At 42.4% G+C, this 12,740-nt stretch overlaps 1 protein-coding gene across 1 annotated transcript in view; it reads left to right on the forward strand.

Annotated features, from left to right (window-relative positions):
- Window positions 1-10,001, forward strand: part of CASP9 (caspase 9) — a 28,256-nt gene extending 18,255 nt beyond the window's left edge. Inside the window, exons 8-10 of the mRNA XM_020973324.2 lie at window positions 2,861-3,043; window positions 4,885-4,994; window positions 9,408-10,001. Coding sequence (XP_020828983.1) covers window positions 2,861-3,043; window positions 4,885-4,994; window positions 9,408-9,500 — 386 coding nt within the window. The 3' untranslated portion in view covers window positions 9,501-10,001. The remainder of the gene's footprint in view (window positions 1-2,860; window positions 3,044-4,884; window positions 4,995-9,407) is intronic.
- The last annotated feature ends 2,739 nt before the right edge of the window (window positions 10,002-12,740 follow it).

Raw genomic sequence — 12,740 nt, forward strand, 5'->3', positions numbered from 1 at the left:
CAAGGCACTGCCCTAAGTGTTTAAAAAAATAACTCCTTGGACCCTTACAACAACCCTGGGAGGTAGATGCTATTTTTATTCTCATTTTACAGTTGAGGAAACTTAGATAGTGGTAAAGTGACTTGCCTAGGGTAACTCAGCTAGTTAAGGGTCTGAGGCCAGATTTGAACTCATAGCTTCCTGACTCTATGCCCAGTGTTCTATCCACTTGCCCCTGAGCTGCCTTTAAATTCTCTAAAAGGAATAAATATTTCTTCTGGCAGACTTGTACCTATAGCACAAAGCACACAATATTACACCATTTTTATTCTATCTAGGTAACTCGCTTTTCTATGGCATCATGAATGTTTACAAAGCACCTTCCTAACACTGTTATGGTGTAGTATGTGGTACAGTGGTTGTTATCTCCATTTTACAGATGAGGAAACTGAGGCTTGGGAATAGTTCTTTTTTTTTTTCCAGAAAAAAATATTTCTGAGAAAAAAGTTTTTCTCAGGGTCACACACGCTCATAAGAGTTGGGCAGCTATGTGGTGCAGTGGATAGAGCACTGGCCCTGAAATCAGGAAGACCTGAGTTCCAAGTTCCAATTTGACCAACACTTGACACTTACTAGCTATGTGACCCTGGGCAAGTCACTTAACCCCAATTGCCTTAAAAAAAAAAAGAGTTGGCACTCAGATTGGAAGTTACCTCTTGTGATTCTAGACCCACGGCTGCTCAGTCCCTACCTATGTGGGGCTTGGAGGCTAGTAAGGGCCCTCACTATGTGGACTCCTGTGGTAGGTATGGTATAGCCCAGGGGTTGGCAGCTTTTAAAAAGTAGCAGGCTAAAGTTCTGACCTCTTTCTTAATATTTTTTTAAAAAGCAATAAATTTGATAATTGCTAGCAGAAAGAAATAATCAAATAAACACATAGAATAAGGAGTAAAATCTTAGGCAAACCCTTAACATTTAACAAGCTACTGTAGAACCGAATGAATATATAACAAATAACAAATTAGGAAAAATGTTTTTGTTCTGTGTTACTTGCTGCACCTGTTTGGAATCTCACTGCCTTTGCTTTACTTTTCTTCCTTTCTTTTTTTCTCCCCTCCCCTCCAGACACTTAACCAGCTGTGAAACCATGGGCAAGTTGCTTAACCTCTGTCTGCCTCAGTTTCCTCAACTGTAAATGGAGATAATGATAGCATTTCCCTCCTGGGGTTATTGTGAGGATCAAATGATGTCAGATTTGTAAAGAGTTCTGCAAACTTTAAATGTGATTATAACAAAGAACAAAAGAGGGAAAAATAAGTTCAGCAAAACTAGCCAAGATACCGAGATAATCAGACGTTATTGGCAGCGTTCCATACGTAGAATCTTCCACCTTTCCAAAGGAAGGAGGGGACCTTTTATAGCTTTTCTTTGAAGGTCAAGCTTGGTCATTATGATTTCACAGCCTTCCGTTTTCATTATTTTGTTGTTATTCTTTCCTCATGGAAATCGTTTTCTTGGTTCTGCTTACTTGATTTGCATCGGTTCAGATAAGTCTTCTCATGCATCTGTGTTATTTATATTCCTTGTTCCATGCAACCCAGCAGTATTTCACTACATTCATGCATTGTAATTTCTTTAGCCATCCTCCAATTCATGTTGATGCCTATTTTATTTTTCTTGGAGTCTCTACTAGCCCGTACTAGCCTCTAAGCCCCGCAAAGGTAGGGACTGAGCAGCTGTGGGCTTAGAACCACAAGAGCTAACTTCCAGTCTGAGTGCCAACACTTATGAGCTTGTGGGACCCTGAAAAAAATACTTTTTTTCTCAGAAATCTTTTTTTCCAGAAAAAAAAAATCTGAGCCTCAATTTCTTCATCTGTAAAATGGAAATAACAACCACTGTACCACCTACTATATTTTTCCTGAGAACATTCAAATTTTATTTACTTTAAATGAAATTTTAATTTTTTTCATGAATAAAAGCCTACCTTCTCTCTACCGTATTGAGAAAGAAAGTAAAACAAAATCCCCATTATAAGCATGTATATTCAAGCAAAAAATAGATTCTCATATTGGCTATGTTCAAAAACTAAATGTCTTAGTATGCGCTATGAATGCATCAGATCCTTATCAGGAGGTGAGTAGCATATTTTATTGTGAGTCCTCTGGAATCATGGAATCCTCTGGAATTTGTATTGAACAGAATCCCCAGGTTTTTCAGAACTGTTTGTTTTACGGTATTGTTGTTTTTATAAATTGTTTGCCTGGTTCTGCTCATTTTACTTTGCATCCATTCATACAAATCTTCTCTGATTTCTCTGAAACCATTCCCATCATCACTTCTTACAGCACAGTAGTATTCCATGTCCTTCATATGCCATAACTAGTTCAGCCATTCCCCAGGTGATGGGCATCTTCTTAATTTCCAATTCTTTGCCAACTTGGTACTCCTTTTAAGAGGAGCATTGCCACTGTGGGTGTGCTGGAGCCAGCTCAAATCGGCTCCCGAGAACTGATTGCTAAATTTCCAATATGAATATTTATACTTTGGATGTTGGCAAATGTTACATTTCAGGGTTTGATGATTGTCTGGTTGATGTTCTATGCTTAAGACGGTGTTGGAGAAAATTAAAATTAAACTTCAGATTGTGTCCTGGGCACATTTTTTGTTTTCCTCAGAGAGCTAATGTTTACCAGATCATTTACTGGCACAGCACTTACTGCTGCTGAATTTTTTAAAAATTAATTTATTTTGAATTATCAACGATCACTTCCATAAGCTTTTGAGTTTTACATTTTTCTCCCCCTCCCTCCCCAAGACAGTATGCAATCTGATATATACTGACTTCTTTTATGCGACTCTTTCTTCTTGCTTTCTGCAGATCAGAGAGACCATGGATTTCAGGTGTCTTCTAATACTCCTGAGGATGAGTCCCCTGGCAGTGACCCTGACAGTGACCCTGAGACAGATGCTACCCCTTTCCAAAATAACTTTGATCAACCAGATGCTGTGGCCAGCCTACCGACACCTAGTGATATCTTGGTGTCCTATTCTACATTTCCTGGTGAGAGAGCGTTAGAAGAAATCTCAGCCCTCCTTTATCATTTTGGAACTTGACTTGAAGGAAGAAATTAGGATATCAGAGTTGGAAGGGTTAGAGGTGTTAGAGTCCATCCTTTGCCATGGTCAGACAGCCAGTCAATAAGCATTTATTTCAGTTAATTGTTTTTCAGTTGTGTCCAACTGTTGGTGACCCCATTTGGGGTTTTCTTGATAGGGATGCTGGAGTGGTTTGCCCTTTCCTTCTGCAGCTCATTGTACAGATGAGGAAACTGAGGCCAACAGAGGTAAATGATTTGCCTAGGGTCACACAGCTAGTAAGTTGTCTGAGGCTGGATTTGAATTCAGGAAGACTCATCTTCCTGACTAGGCCCAGTGCTCTATGCACTGTGCCACCTAGCTGCCTTACATGTTTATTAAGTGGGTGTTGTTTGCCAGGCACTGTGTTAAGTGCTAAGGATATAAGTATGAAAAAGAAAAAAGATACTCCCTGCCCATAGAATCTAATGGGGGAACACAACATACAAAAGGAAGATGAAAAAGCAAGGAATGGGCATGGGAGAAGGTAGCGAGCTCAGGAGGATGATGGCGAAATCCCAAGGAGGGTAGCTAGGTGGGAAATGAAGGGATAACTGGCCTGGGTGTGCTCCTTAAGTGGAGGCTTGGGGAGGAGTTCCTGGCTCAGGGGCAGTGGGTGGTGAGACTACTGACAAGGTGTGAGGCCAAGGATTGATCACAAGATAATGTAATGACAGGCGGATCCCAGGGGCCTGATAGGGAATCCCAAAGGAGGGCAGCTGGGTGGGAGATGAAGAATAAAAATAATCTTGGATCAGATTTCTATAACACTTTAAAGTCTTCAGAACGCTTTTTTCTCACTTGCCCTGAGAGGTAAGGATTGCAGTTATGATTGATAAAGAAACTGAGGCTCAGAGTGGTGGCCTCCCAGCTAGGATCAAAGCCCAGGTCTCCAAAAGGCAAATCCCTCCCTCTCTGCATTGTCGCATGACTTGAGGCTTGGATCTTTTGCACAACAGTATCCCCCGAGAAGTGGTCATCTGGCCTCTACTTGAATGATGGAGAACTCACTACCCGTCACTACCGCTACTCATTCTGGTTTTTATTGTTTGTTTGTTTGTTTTGGTGGGGCAGTTGGGTTTAAGTGACTTGCCCAGGGTCACACAGCTAGTGAGTATTATGTGTCTGAGGCTGGATTTGAACTCGGTCCTCCTGAATCCAGGGCTGGTGCTCCATTCACTACACCACCTAGCTGCCCCATGTTTGTTTTGTGTTTTTTAACAGCTCTAAGAGTTAAAGCTTTCTCCAAAGTCCCTCCTTAAATTGTGCCCAAATGTCCCTCTGTGTAACTTCCACCTGTTTGTTCTAGGTCTTCCTTCTGAGGCCAAGCCAGAAGTCTAACCACCTTGTCTGCAGACTGGTCTAGGAATGAGTATCTGTGACAAGGAGAAAACTTTAGGGCAGATTCTCCCAGCTCTTGAGCAGCAGGGTGGGAAAGTGATACTCAAATGAGATTTACTGAGTTAGAGTTAGAACTTTGGACACCACAGAGAGACGGAGTTGTACTGAGCTTGGGGCATCTAGAATTCTGTTCCAGGACATCAGACTTACAGCGTACTCATAGCCCTTGTAGTTTCCATCAAGAAAGAAACAACAGTACTTAGCTCTAACTTAGCAAGAATAATTAATTAAAATAGGAAACTACAAGACGTTGAGTTTGAATAAGGTCCCTACCCCACTACCCTCCATTTGTCTGACATATTTTGTATTGCTCAGAAGTTCCTAGGTATGGTCCTGGTAATGCAGCCTATCAATTTTTCTCCTAAGGTTTTGTCTCCTGGAGGGATATCAAGAGTGGTTCATGGTACATAGAGACCTTGGATAGAATGTTGGACATGTGGGCAGATGACGAAGACTTACTGAGCATTCTTCTCATGGTGATGTCTGATTTTTTTCTCTGGGTTTCGTGGGTGGGGGCTTGAGGGAGAAGAGAATTGTGGGATGATGGCCTGAAGCAGAGGTATCAGACTCAAATGGAAACAGATCCCTGAGGGTTAGAAAACTGCAAATTAAGTCCAATCTGGGAGTTTTGCTGCTGAATTGGACACTTTAGGGTTAAATTAATGTTCTCCCAGGGACTCTGTGGAGCAGTGCTTGGCAAATTTTAAAAGCACCTCCCCCAGCCCCTTTTTTTGGGAGGCAATCAGGATTAAGTGCCTTGTCCAGGGTCATATAGCTAGTAAGTATCTGAGGCTGGATTTGAATTCATGTCCTCCTGACTCTATCCATTGCACCACCTAGCTACCCCTAAAAGCCCCTTTCAGAAGGAACATTGCTGCCTGTTCCGTTTAGAAAGGTGGGAGGAGGTCCAGGGATCCACTCACCAAGGGTGAAAGTTCCAAAACTCAATTGATTAAGTCTCTCAGAGCATGGTTTCTGGGGGTTTCTGTGGCTCAGCAGATAGCAAGAAAATGGCCCCCACACATGGGGTATGCAGCATAATCTGGGGTCAGTTAGATAGAGTGAACCACATGAGTTTCTGTTTATTTAATCACTCACTAATTCAGCTCTGCTCCTGGGTAGGAGTTCTAATGCTGAGCGTCTTCCCACATTCTCTCCAGCACTGATTGTTTCTGACTTTTGTCATCTTTGTCAAATTACTATGTGGGAGGTGAAACCTCTTAATAGTCTTAATTTGTATTTCTCTTTTTATTACTGATTTTATTAGTCTTTCATATGGAGGCTGAAAGTTTGTAATTCTTTTGAAAATCATTTATTCATGTTCTTTGACCACTTATCGATTGGGAAAGGTTTTTTGGCCTTTTTATGTTAATTTTCTATACATCATGGATATGAGTTCCTTCATGTTAGGGGCTTCACTGCCATCTGAACATGATGAAGGAGAGTTGAACAAACTCACACACATATGTAGTCTGGGTTAGAAATACATCAAATTCGTAAGGAATGTAAGCAAGGTTGGGGGTGGAAGAACAGGAGTGTTAAAAAAGGAGGGTAAAAAATAGTTGAAAGCCAGGCAGACTTCCTGATCCTTTAAATATTGTAGCCTGTGCTTTCCTCTCCTGTATAGTCAAAGCTAACTGGTTTATTAGTCTTTGAACTTCCTGCATTCTTTTTCATGATTTTCCCATATTATTCTCATTTCTCTTCCCCATTTTTCTTCCACCTCTCTTCCTTGATTTTTAAAATCTTTTTTAATTTCTTCCATGGCCTGAGACAAATTCATATTTTTCATGGAGGCTTTGGATGTAGGAGTTTTCACTTTGCTGTCTTCTGATCTTCCTTGTCACCATAGTAACTTACTACAGTCAGAATTTTTTTCTGTCGTTTGCTCATTTTTCCTGCCTATTTCTTGACTTTTAACTCTTTGTTAAAGTAGGGTTCTGCTTCCAGGGCGGAGGGCGCACTGTCCTAAGCTTCAGGGGTTTTGTGCAGCTGTTTTCAGAGATACTTCTAGGGACCTGCAAGTTTTCAGTTCTTACAAGGTGGTATGATGTAAGGAGAGATATTTACTACTCTCCTGGCCTATGCTCTGGTCTGTGAGAGACCACAAGGACTCTTTTTGGCCCTGGAACTGTGCTAAAGGTCCCCATTTCCTTGCATCTGCAAGCTCCAGTGTGCTACTGCTCCTCCTTGCCCTGGGACTGCCACCCAGGACTGTGACCTGGATCAGGGTATAGGCAAAGCAACAGAGGCCTGCCTCAGTGCCAGCAAAGAGATCCCTGTAATCTCAGGTCCAAGCATGGGCAAAGCAAGAGAATCCTGCACCAGCAAAGAGATCCCTGCAATCCATGTCTGATCAGCCACTCAATTCCTTCTCAGTCTGTGGGCCAGAAGCTCCAGAGGCAGCCACCGCCCTAGGGCTGCTCTCAGGGAATGGGGCTGGGACCCTGCACTTCTCTCACCACAGACACAGACTTTTCCTATTGACCTCTAAGTTGTCTTTGGTGTTTGTGGGTTGAGAAGTCTGGAAACTGCCACAGCTGCCTGTGATTCAGTCGTCTGAGGCCTGCTCCAGGTTCGCTGAGGTCTGCGCATGCATGCCAAACTGCGCTCCTTTCCCTGCTCAGTATGATATACCTTTCCGATCAACCATCCAGGCTGTCGTGCTTTTACTGATTCAGTCATTCCCAAGGCCCATCCTTGTTTTGCTGGGGCCTGGTCTGTGCTAGTGCGCCCTGCACTGGATAGGACTCCGCTCTCACCCTGGTACAAAGACCTTTTCTCCTGAAATTCCAAGTGGTCTTGGGCTGGAAAGCTGTTTCACCCTGTCCTTTTGTGGGTTCTGTCACTCCAGAATTTGTTTTCGGGCATTATTTAGACATCTTTGGAGGGATTTTGGGGAAAGCTCAGGCAAGTCCCTGCCTTCTCTCCGCCATCTTGGCTCTGCCCTCCATGCTTTTTCTTCAGCACAGAAGATCTCAATTTTGGCTGTGACATTCCTAAGTTGTATTTTCTACTGTCTATGATACCGACTTTGTCAGATCTATTTGAGCCATTTTCTCCATCCCTATCCCTTTTTAATTTAAAACTCTCTTAATTAGGTTCACAAGACTCCAAGTCACTTTGTTGTTATAAACCCTTTTCATGGTTGTGCCATCTCTAACCAAGAGACTATTTGTTATTCCTGTATTTTAAGCCGTGTTCCAGAAATCCAAATCCTATTCTTGGACATCATCATCTTAGCCAGCTGTTCCATCAGCAGTACTGATGAAAACATCCCCAGGACCCTGGAGGTCTTTGGTGTTTTGATTCACAACTTCATAATCCTTAGCAATTCTTTCTTGGTTTCTTTCTTGGTTTCTTGTTTTCTTGGTTTCTTTCTTGCTTTCTGGTTTCTTCCTTCCTTCCTTCCTTCCTTCCTTCCTTCCTTCCTTCCTTCCTTCCTTCCTTCCTTCCTTCCTTTTTTCCTTCCTTCCTTCCTTCCTTCCTTTCCTTCCTTCCTTCCTTCCTTCCTTCCTTCCTTCCTTCCTTCCTTCCTTCCTTCCTTCCATTCTGTGAAGCAGTTGGGTTAAGTGACTTGCCCAGGGTCACCCGTCTAGTGTCAAGTGTCTGAGGCCAGATTTGAATTCAGGTCCTCCTGACTCCAGGGCTGGTGCTCTATCTACTGCACTGGCCCTGCTTTCTTGGTTTCTTCTGGTGGTATTTTTGTTCCCGTGTGAATCATCAGAACTGGATTTTCAGGGGTCATTGTTCGCATTCTTGCTGTGTAAGGAAGTGAGAAGACAGAAATAATTTGCAGGTAAATGGAAGGAAAGGTATATAGGTTCTTCTTTTTGGGTGGATGAATGCTGGACTTGTCAGTGCTGGTTTTCACTGTGTATGCAAAGGACACAAGGAACGTCATTTTATTGGATGCACAACATCTGTGACAGAGGTTGATAGGTTGGAGAAGTTCTGTGTAAAGCTTGACAGGTCCTCCAAACCAAGAGAATTTATAGTTGATTATATATGTCGGTATAGTCATTGGGAACCCAGGGTCACCATTATGCTGTGCTTTGATCTTGGAGAAGATATCTGTACTTTTTTAAGTGACTTGCCCAGGGTCACACAGCCAGTAAGTGTTAAGTGTCTGAGGCCAGATTTAAACTCAGATCCTCCTGACTTCAAGACTGGAGCTCTATCCACTGTGCTACCTAGCTGCTCTGAGAAGGACGTCTGTGGATATACTCTGCACATAGTAGGTGCTGAATAAAATGGAATAGGGAATGACATGTGCATTTAAGTACCACTGTGTGTCAGACCCTGTGCTGAATCCTTTACAAATATTATTTCATTTGATTCTCACAACTGTGGGAAGTAGGTGCTGTTATGATCACCATTTTACAGATGAGGAAACTGAGGCAAACAGAGGTTAAATGACTTGCCTAGGGTCACACCGCTAGTATGTGTCTGAGCCCAGATTTGAACTCAGGTCTTCCTCACTCTAGGCTGGGTACTCTATCCACCGCACCACCTAGCTCCCCACATGTACACATACATGTATGTATATTTGTATACATGTATGTATAAAGAATATATATTGAATTTGAATTGGACCTGTGGTGCTAAAATTGGTTTAGGTATACCATTCCTCTTGATGAGGAGATTCCCTCTATCGATGCAGTTTGGCACTGTCTTTGCCAGTGATAGTGGCTTGGGGGCCGCCGAGAAGTTAGTGACTTGCCCAGGGTCACATAGCCAGTATGGGTCAAGGGTCAGAGGTGGGACTTGAGCTTTAGTTGCTGATTTTGAAGATCACTGACTTCACAAAGGTCCCCATCCTGGTGAGGGCCTATCTCTCCTCAGTGTCAGGCTAGTTCACAGTCCTCTATGTGCTTTTCTTTCCACAGGTGTCTAATGCAGTGTCTGCCAAAGGGACATACAAACAGATTCCTGGTTGCTTTAATTTCCTCCGGAAAAGATTTTTCTTTAAAACCAAGTGAGAATGGGTACTGCTCTTCTTTCCTCCTACCTGAAATTTTCCTTTCTTTCTGCCTGGAAGCAGCTGCAGGCAAGGGCTCTGGGCTTTCCTGCCTAGGAATGGGGAGGAGATAGCCTCCTTCTCCCTGCTCTGAATAACTCCCTCTGGTCTGCTACATGTCACTGATCCTGGAGCTATTGGAGATGGTGTCCTGGCCTTTGTCCCACCACCAGCAGCAGCAGGTCCAGTGATGGGCAGAGCTAGAGACTAAAAAGAGTGGAGGAAGAGAAGGGCCATAGATGTTTGTGCCCACCCTCATGTGGCTGGCTAGCTGGGTGACTTGGTTTCTTTGGAATTGTGGACTGCAGACACTCAAGAAAGTCTCAACTGCTCAATAAGTAAGATGGTGCCACCAGATCCTAGAAAGTGGAAATCTCTGAGCTTGAAAAAGGCTTTAGAAATTGTTTATTTTTTTCCTACTGTTTGTGGTTTTCATAAAAAAGAATTCTTTTATAAATCCTAATTCTTTGTGTATTTATTCTGCCATTTGGACTGAAAAGTATTTGCCTTCCCCTCAGTGCTAATTTTCACAAATTCTTTTCCTCGTATTTGTTATCTTGTTTTATTTCTAGAACAGCTCTGGATATGTCCAGGCTGGGTGTTCTCATCCCCATTTAACAGATGAGACAGTTAAGTTCCAGAGAAATGAAGTGACTTGGACTTTTTATGGTTGTCAGGATGCTTTCACATAAATTGACTTTTGTTCCTTACAAGACTGTGAAAGGGGAATGGAAGGGATTGTCCTTTCCTTTTTTTTTTTTTTTTGGATGAGGCAGTTGGGGTTAAGTGACTTGGCCAGGGTCACACAGCTACTGAGTGTTATGTGTCTGAGGATGGATTTGAACTCAAGTCCTCCTGACTCCAGGGCCGGTGCTCTATTCAGTGCACCACCTAGCTGCCCTCTGGGATTGTCCTTTCCATTTGATAAAGAGAGGAACCCAGAATGGAAAAGAGATGGCAGAATGGGGGGAGCTGGCACAAGAACTCAGCATTCTATCTTCTGCCTCAGGTCCTTTGTACAGGCTGTGCCTGGCTTGAAGCCAGCAAGTCTCTTAGTCAGGGCCATGTCAGGACGCATAGGTGGAATTGAGAACCTCATAGCTTGGGGTGGAGGTAAGGGATGGATCCTGGGCTCGGATCCTGCTCCCAGGTTGGCACTGTGAAAGGAGTCTGTAGAGATTCCCAGTCATGGACTACAGAAGGGAAGTCAGAACCAGAATACAACCCCGTCCCCTTGGCCTCCAATCTAGAGCTGTGCCAGGGCAGTGACATCTGACCTGAATTGGGAGATACAATAGCATCTCATTTCACTGATGTGGCAGAGGAAAGCCATAACTACCCCATCCCTGTTAGTAGGGAGCAAAGCCTGGCCTGGCACAAATTTCCAATACAGGAACTGAAACTGAAGACATAAGTAATAGAGGCAGTGTGATACTGTGGAAAGACCACAGGCTTTGGAGTCAGGGGACTTGAGTTCAAATCTTGCCTCAGATGCTTAATACCTGAGTGACCTTGGAAAAGTCATTTCCTGTGCTTCAGTTTTCTAATCTATAAAATGTAGGGATTGGACTAGTGGTTTCTGAGGTCTATTTCAGCTATAGTTTATAAGTCTTTGGTCCTATGATTTTTAAGAAATAGGTTAAAAGAATACCAAGATAAAATCTTGGAAGAGTATAATTCAGCAATATAAATAGGACTCCAGAAAAAAAAATGTGTTGGCCAAAAGGACTCCAAGAGTAGAAGGAATAAAGAGTTGAAATAAGAGATAAAGAATTAAATTAGAGCCTTTGAAAAGAGAATAGTTTAGAAGAAGAAAAACCTTATCATGGTCGTGAATATACCTAAAAATAGGATGGAGGAAAAGAACTTGAAAGTTTAGTGATATAAGAAATATGAAAATAAATACAAAAGACTGAAAAATTGGTAAACACGATGTATCTACTACCAAAAATAGTTGATCTGTAAAGCAAAATGAAGACAGCTAATTTAAGTATCATTGAACTCCTGGAAAACCATTACCAAACAAAAACCCTAGATGCCATATTTTGATCAACAATGAAAGAAAACTACCCTGAATCATTAGATCCTGAGGGCAAAGTGAAAATTGTAACTATCCACAGGTCGCTACCTGAGAGAAGTTCCAAATATAACACATCCAGAAATATGATAGCCAAATTCCAGAGTTTTCAGGTCAGAGAGGAAAAAAAAAACTGCAAGGAAGAGAGATCAAATACCAAGGAACCAGTCAGGTTCAAACAAGATTATATGGCATGTACTATAAAGAAAAGGAAAGCTTGGAATATAATACACCAAAAGGTAAAAGCTGTGCCTTGGATGCGGTGCCCACTTATCTTTGCCTTTCAGAATCCTTGTCCTACTTTAAGGCTCAGTTTATGTGCCACCCTTCTGTGAGGTCTTCTCTGATGCCTACAGTTGTTAGTACTGTCTCCCTCCTTACATTTTCCAAAGCAAACACGTGTGATCTCTCTCTTGTTCTTCCCTTTTGTATATGATATTTATTAGCTATGTGTTCCATAGCTCAAAAGTGTTGGAGTTGGGACCAGAACCTAGGTCACTCAACTTACTCCTGTGTTTCTTTTAGTTCATGGAACTTAGAACAAGAAGATACTTTAGAGATAACCTAGTCATTTTAGAGGTGCCCAGAGAGATTTAATTTGTTCAGGATCATACAGATAACAACCAGCAGAGAAGGAAATCCTCTTATACCAAAGCCAGTGCTCTTAATACTATACCATGCTTCTCCTTTGTACATAAAGAAGTACATATGTCTGAGCTTATATAGCTAGTTGCTAGTGACAGCGTCAGGACTAGAGCCTATGTGACCTAATTCCAGGTGTTGTGTTAATTCTAGTAGACTATCCACCCCTAAAACTTACTGCTTCCTGGAATACCTACTGTTATTTGAGGACTGGTTTGTCCTGTATGTAATTTTGCATTAAGACTGAGAGGAGAGCAGGTCAGAAATTATCTAAGGAAGGGTTTGTGGGGAAATGACCATGTGATAGGAGCTAGAGGAACCCAGATCCCCTGGAAATGCCCCAGGAAAATGCAAAAATGCATAATTAATTGGTAAAATAAGGAGAATCATCTATATAGTTCTTTGCTACACACAGTGATGCGCAGGACTGCCAGAATCTTGACTCAAAGTGGATAAGCCTCGGCAGATCAAAATGCATGGCAC

The sequence above is a fragment of the Phascolarctos cinereus genome, unplaced genomic scaffold (assembly GCF_003287225.1).
Source record: "Phascolarctos cinereus isolate Bilbo 61053 unplaced genomic scaffold, phaCin_HiC Scaffold_726;HRSCAF=1367, whole genome shotgun sequence".
In the NCBI taxonomy this organism is placed as follows: domain Eukaryota; kingdom Metazoa; phylum Chordata; class Mammalia; order Diprotodontia; family Phascolarctidae; genus Phascolarctos; species Phascolarctos cinereus.